Below are 7,500 nucleotides of genomic sequence, written 5' to 3'. Positions count from 1 at the left end.
ATCTGAGCTCTTCTGACTAGCACCTGGTGTCTCAAGGCGATTTGTGGCATCTCACTTGCTTACTTTTCCCTCCTTTTTTGTGGTTTCTGTCGGTTTTACGAATTGTGTGTGTGTGTGTGTGTGTGTGTGTGTGTGTGTGTGTGTGTGTGTGTGTGTGTGTGTGTGTGTGTGTGTGTTTGGAATTGACACTTTCTATTGTGAACACGTGGGTCATAAGTGGAATTTATTGACAAGTAATGGCTACCGTGATACTGGCGGCTGACATTTTCTTTCTTTTCTTTTCCTTACATTCTTTTATTGCTTCTTTCCCATTTCTTCTTTTATATACAATTTTCCTTGTTTCTTTCTGTTCAATATATTTAATTTTCCATTTCCACATTCCACTGCATTTTCAACACTACTCATTGTTTCCATCGACATTTGGTTCTACAGGAAATACCGTTTTGTGGAAGTAAAATCCCTGCCTCGGCGTCCCCTCAATAAATGGGATAAATTCCTCGAGAAGAGGGACTCGATCCTCTCTGGTCCTTCATCCCTCAACAGGTCCATTGTGTGTCACCGTGAATTGCTGTTCCTCTTGACGCCTCTCGCCCTCTCCAGCCGCCTCTCTGGATCTCCTCTCGCCCCGCCCTTCCTCTTGATCCGCCCTTCCACTCTCTGCTTTGTGCCTCGCAAGGATGGTGGACGGCCAGGGTCTTGTGGAGCACTTTCCCTCACTTGTAGCCGAGGGTTTCTTTTATTCGTCTCTCACTTGTACGCGTGGGAAGTGCAGCTAATTGGTCCGACAGATGTCTTTTTTCTCTCTCTTTAAGTAGATGAGCAGCCTGAGAGTTCATTATAGTGGTGGTCTTGCATTCATAAATGATTCCAGTTGTATTTGATATTCGGTGTTTAGTGATTAGAAACCAGTGTGCTGTGTCTGTTTGTTTGTTATTAAGTATTGATTCTGCAAATGTAAAATGGAGTTGTGGCTCATAGTAGTCAAAAATAAATTATCAAAAGATTCATTATTATTATTGAAACAAAACGATCGATTTTGTTAGTTCAAATAACACTGCACCTTTATACATTCGGAATTATACATCTGTGCTGTTTAACTCTCATGTGTCACTTAAGTACTGAACGGGTTCGAAACAGACGAAGTGATACAACTCTTGCCAGCCTGAGGCGGGACGCAGCAGTTACGTGAGATGTGTGTGTGTGGTGCGCGTGGGTGCTGGAGCGTGTGGTCTCTTTACCACTTCATCGACGTCAAGCTAAAACGGACTACAGAAGCGTTACCCGATGCATGGTACGAACTACTTAAAAGGTATGTTAAGTACACGTAAATCAAGTATATGGACACGTTTTCGTGTTGTGTGGTGAATGATCTACTGGCGAGTCCATTGACGAGGCTGGATCAGAAAACCAGAGTTGCCAGACCATCACACCTAACATTTTAATATTTCGTTTATTTGACATATAAAATGTTGATTTATTGAGTCTTTTTATTTTATTAAGCAAAACGAATGGTGTTCAGAGCGCTAAGTGCTTAGACCTAGAAACACGGGAATGGTGGTGATGTAGTGATGGTGATGGCTGGCTGAACTGCTTTGCGCCTCTCTGCTTCACGTGTCTCGCGTGAAGAATTACTGTGATCGAGCTTGCGTATGGTTCAATCTTTGATGTTTGGGTAGTTTAGATTACTTGCTGGGTTAATGGTCTAAAGTGCATATAATGCTGTATTTTGATGCACTAAGAATGACGGTACATTGAAACAACCGATACTACCAAGTTGAAATGCAAGCCTATTTGAACCATGGTTCATTAAAGATCAGATTCGAATCCTTGTTTTGACTCGTTCCGATTTTTTTTTTCAGCTGGCTCAAACCTCTGTTTTGTTTGATTACTGATTAGTACTTATTTGTATAACAAATAAAGTATAATTTGTCATAGATGATCCATAATCTCTCGACCGTCTGCCTGACACAAAATGAAATACCAAATCAGTAGTTTGTCAAAGTTAAATTAAAGAGATACAAATGAAAACGAGTATCGAATAAGTCTGTTAGCTCTTGAATTGCCTTTACCTTCTTCTCTCCTAAAGCTGGTTGACATTGCAATAGAACAACATTGTATCGGAGACCAGGAATGTGCCTGAGACACCCGTACTAAGGTTATAATATTTTGCTATTATTTAGTTTTGAAAAGATTTTCAGTTACGTGTCTAAGACTGAAGTATGGTTAGTGACTTGCACGAAAGTTAGCATGGTCTTACAATTGATGAACTAGTAATTGTAACCTGAAAGAAAATGAATTAATTTAGGCTTCCATTCATACATTGCTTTTAGTGTAAGAGTACCTTGCCTGTCTCTTGCCAGCGCCCCAGATACAGTTACTTTAAATGTGAGAAGTGCACAGAAAAATGTCATGTTTTTTTCTTTTGTTTTGTTTTTAAAGTCATTCCGATTTTCGTTAATACGCGTTTTATCTATGATCTTGTGTGTCACTAGGAGAAATAAATTTCTTTATATTCCATTGATTTTGAAGAAAGGTGTCTACTTTGTTTAGTTATATGTCCCAAAAACAGTGCATCGTGTCGTGAGATCAGGCAGATGAAGTGTAAACACGTAAAATGAGTAACGGTTTACTCAAGCTTATTAGGAAACAGTCTCCATATTTTCTTTTCTGTAATTAACAAAAAAAAAAAAAACTTTCTTTTTAATAAAATTTAATGTCCACACCCAAAAGCTTTCATGTTACAATACCATGAACAGCTAGTATTACTTGAAATGTATATTTGAAATTAGGAAAGAAAAAGTGTCAATAACTTTCCGACCATACAAAACATGAACTTTCAATTTAGCTTTCAAGTGTAACGAGATTTGAAGGCCATGATCTTTCGCCTGTGGTGCTGGTGAAAAAGAATTACGTTCAGACACTGATGTAAACTTCTAAACTTCACCTTGACCTTTCTAACATGTCACTTTGCATTTCATTTGGTGATTTAAAATGTGTGTGTGTGTGTGTGTGTGTGTGTGTGTGTGTGTGTGTGTGTGTGTGTGTGTGTGTGTGTGTGTGTGCGCGCCAGTGTTCTTATTCAAAATAGTGATACTACACGTGCCGTATAATAATGACACATGACATCATTTCAATAAAGGAAAAAAAGAAAAAAAATAAGAAGGATGGAAGCATGGAAGGAAGAGAAGAAGAAAATAAAATAAAAAAAAAACGAGAGGATTTTGTCTGGAGATTTGGCCGGGGTTAGTTCAACCATTACAGATTTGGCCTTTGATAGTTTGGCAAGTGTTAATATGGCTTAGGGAGATTCGGCCGGTTACTTTGGTCTGTATTAGTTTGAACTGGAGAACCTTTGACTGTAGTTAGACTGACTGGTGTTTGTTTGGCCAATCTTAGTTTGGCCACGGAAGATTTGACCAGCGTTTGTTTGGCCAGAGAGAGAGAGAGAGAGAGAGAGAGACAAATACAGGTTCATGCAGATGCACACACACACACACACACACACGCCCGGTAGCTCAGTGGTTAGAGCGCTGGCTTCACAAGCCAGAGGACCGGGGTTCGATTCCCCGGCCGGGTGGAGATATTTGGGTGTGTCTCCTTTCACGTGCAGCCCCTGTTCACCTAGCAGTGAGTAGGTATGGGATGTAAATCGAGGAGTTGAGACCTTGTTGTCCCGGTGTGTGGTATGTGCCTGGTCTCAGGTCTATCCAAAGATCGGAAATAATGAGCTCTGAGCTCGCTCCGTAGGGCAACGTCTGGCTGTCTCGTCAGAGACTGCAGCAGATCAAACAGTGAAACACTGAAAATTATTTATTAGAATCATTAAAATTAGATAATGTACTTCGGTGTACTGTACGTCCTGAACATGTACCAAACAGTCCGTAAATAAAAAAAAAATTTTCCCATACAAAATAAAGGGAGAAACACTAATCCGTTGCAATGAAAAATCGCATTTCATTGGCATATTGATAGGGTTGTATAGCAATACTGGAATTCTGCCTAATGCCAAAATACACACCTAAATACAAAATCAATTAGATGAGATAAATTAGAAATCCTAGCAACAGCACTCTTCGGGCACTCGTGACTTTATGTAGAGAGGTAAACAAAGGTAGCTCGTGGTGTCCTGATTCATTTTGACCCACACAAGTTGCAGCACACGAGTTGTATTCCAAACACGGGGAGTATGCCAAACATTTTTTTTTTTTTTTTTTTTTTTTTTGTTCCTCCAACCAGGACACGAAACTAGACTTATTCCAAAGCGGAGACATAACCGAAGTACCACTGCAATAATCGATGTATGTAAGTACGCGTCTCTCTCTGTCTCTCTCTCTCTCTCTCTCTCTCTCTCTCTCTCTGTGTGTGTGTGTGTGTGTGTGTGTGTGTGTGTGTGTGTGTGTGTGTGTGTGTGTGTGTGTGTGTGTGTGTGTGTGTGTGTGTGTGTGTGTGTGTGTGTGTGTGTGTATCACAGGCGCCTCCGTCACTGCCTTTCTTTTTCCCCCGTCCACAAATACGATTCCCTTAATGATCATCAGGAAACTCCTTCCACTTCGCCTCTTATCCACCATCAGGGATAATATTTCCAGCCACAAAAGAAGATTCTTCTCTTTTTTTTTTTTTTTTTGCTCTGACTCATTTATTTCTTTTTTCCTTTAGTGTTTTTTTTCATCGTCACTTTAATTTTTTGTTTGTTTTCATTTTACACACACACACACACACACACACACACACACACACACATATATATATATATATATATATATATATATATATATATATATATATATATATATATATATATATATATATATATATATATATATATATATATATATATATATATATATATATATATATATATATATATATATATATATATATATATATATATATATATATATATATATATATATATATATATATATATATATATATATATATATATATATATATATATATATATATATATATATATATATATATATATATATATATATATATATATATATATATATATATATATATATATATATATATATATATATATATATATATATATATATATATATATATATATATATATATATATATATATATATATATATATATATATATATATATATATTACATATGTTTGAATTGCCCATTTCATGAAATGGGCAAACCCAATTATGAATGAACCTAACCTAACCTAACCTAACCTAACCATTTCATGAAATGGCCTCTCCATTGCACATTTCATGAATTGGGTTAGGTTAGGTTAGGTTTGGTTAGGTTAGGTTAGGTTAGGTTAGGTTAGGATAGGTTAGGTTAGGATAGGTTAGGTTAGGTTCATTTCATGAATTGGGTTTGCCCATTTCATGAAATGGGCAATTTCACAAACGGGGTGTAACATATATATTCCTCATTTCATTCTCATTTTGCCTTCATATTTCTCGCTTTTACGCTTTTTATCTCTCACTCTCTCTCTCTCTCTCTCTCTCTCTCTCTCTCTCTCTCTCTCTCTCTCATTCTCCTAATTTTTTTCTGCTTTTTCTTCAGCATTTCTCGGACTATTGGTCGTATACTTTTTATTACTATTATTCTTTATATAAGAGAGAAACCAGCCAAGGGCAACAAAATATTAAAATAAGGCCCACTTGAGTGCTGATTCCCTAAAAGAAAAGTAAAGGAACAAATGTCTTGATACCTCCCTCTTAAAAGATGTCAAGTGGTAGGAAGACGGAGATACAGAAGTAGGTAGGGAGTTCCAGAGTTTACCAGAGAAAGGTATGAATGATTAAGAGTACTGGTTAACTCTAACGTAAGAGAGTTGGACAGAATAGGGATGAGAGGAAGAAGAATGCCTTGTGCAGCGAGGCCGTATGAGTAGGGGAGGCATGCAGTTAGCAAGATCAGTAGAACAGTATGCATGAAAATAGCGATAAAAGGTAAAAAGAGATGCAACATTTCGGTGGTGAGAAAGAGGTTGAAGACGTGAGTCAAAGGATGGGAGTTGATCAGACGTAAAGTTTTTGATTCCACCTTCTCTAATATAACTGTGAGTGGAACCCCCAAACATGCGAAAAGTACTCCATACAGGTGCGGATAAGGCCCTTGTACAGTTAGCAATTGGAGGGGCATGAAAGCTGGCGGAGACGCCGCAGAACGCCTAACTTCATAGAAGCTGTTTCAGCAAGAGATGAGATGTGAAGTTTCCATTTAAGATTATGAGTACAGGACAGACCCAGGATATTCAGTGTTTTTATCTTCCAATTTCTTATTCTTTTCCTTGCAGGTACACTTTGTCTTGCTTTCTTTTACTTTTCTGACATATATTCTCAATTAATATATATCATTTCTTACCTTTTCTTCCATCATTATTCTTTCATTACTAAATTTCATCTTTCACCTTTTCCCCTTATCTGTTTTGCTTCGCTTTCCTACTTCCGTTTGGTCTCCATCACTTTGCCATTTATCTTCTTTTTCTCGTCGTTCCAACTTACTGAATCCTTGACGTTCTCACTATTCTCACACCTTTGATGCTCAGAGGTTGGGCAAAGCGAGAGTCAGTCGGCCGCTTAGAGAACAATAATCTTTATTTCTATATCATAGCCGCTTTTCCTTTTGAGCCGAGGATGAAGAACAAGAATGACGGCACCCTTCTCTTCTGCTCACGCTTCATTTATTCCTATGTTTTCCGTTTTTTTTGTGAATATTTGTTTGATTAGTTTCATAGAGAAACAAGGAGGGAAAGCACTGTTTGTGTAGGTTTTGTTTAACCTACCTTTTCTTTTTAGTGTGTTTGTTTCGCTGTTGTTGTTGTTGTTGTTATTTTGGGACTGACAAACGCAAGCTGTTTAAGTAATTTCGTAGAGAGAAATCGAAGGAATGTACTGTTTGTGTCTAATTTCCTTTGTCTACCTTTTAGCGCGCGCACGTGTGTGTGTGTGATTCACCTCACCTCGGTCGTCTGCTGGTCATCCCAGCCAGTCTTCCCCATTACGGAGCGAGCTCAGAGCTCATAGACCGATCTTCGGGTAGGACTGAGACCTCAACACACTTCACACACCGGGAAAGCGAGGTCACAACCCCTCGAGTTACATCCCGTACCTATTTACTGCTAGGTGAACAGGGGCTACATATTAAGAGGCTTGCCCATATGCCTCGCCGCGCCGGGACTCGAATCCGGCCCTCTCGATTGTGAGTCGAGCGTGCTAACCACTACACTACGTGTGTGTGTGTGTGTGTGTGTGTGTGTGTGTGTGTGTGTGTGTGTGTGCGTGTCGTAAGCTCTGGCTGGCCTTTCATAGCTGAGCGCCGTGTTTTCTCCCCAAAGGAAGACGAAACACGAGGGAAATAATGCAATTACTCGTTGGTTTTGACTATAATGAAGCACCTTTTCAATCTGTAGATTCAATTTTCCAAAACCTCACTAGACCCATTCCGCTGTCCTCTTCCTCCTGCTTCTTCTCCTTCCTCCTCCTCCTCCTCCTCCTCCTCCTCCTCCTCCTCCTCCTC

General features: G+C 38.7%; 2 protein-coding genes across 3 annotated transcripts in view; one reads left to right on the top strand and one right to left on the bottom strand.

The window, feature by feature from the left end:
* The window catches only part of LOC123508862, a 203,938-nt gene that overhangs the window by 82,799 nt on the left and 113,639 nt on the right, over positions 1 to 7,500 (bottom strand). The window lies entirely within an intron of this gene.
* LOC123508864 overlaps positions 1 to 7,500 on the top strand; it is a 62,060-nt gene that overhangs the window by 55 nt on the left and 54,505 nt on the right. The window contains exon 1 of the mRNA XM_045262849.1: positions 1 to 1,309. This exon is cut by the window's left edge and continues 55 nt beyond it. Within this exon, the coding sequence (XP_045118784.1) occupies positions 1,285 to 1,309 (25 nt within the window). The 5' untranslated portion in view covers positions 1 to 1,284. The remainder of the gene's footprint in view (positions 1,310 to 7,500) is intronic.

This window comes from Portunus trituberculatus, chromosome 25 (assembly GCF_017591435.1).
Source record: "Portunus trituberculatus isolate SZX2019 chromosome 25, ASM1759143v1, whole genome shotgun sequence".
Classification (NCBI taxonomy): Eukaryota; Metazoa; Arthropoda; class Malacostraca; order Decapoda; family Portunidae; genus Portunus; species Portunus trituberculatus.
The sequence above is the reverse complement of the archived record's forward strand: the minus strand, read 5'-3'. Positions and strand labels throughout refer to the sequence as shown.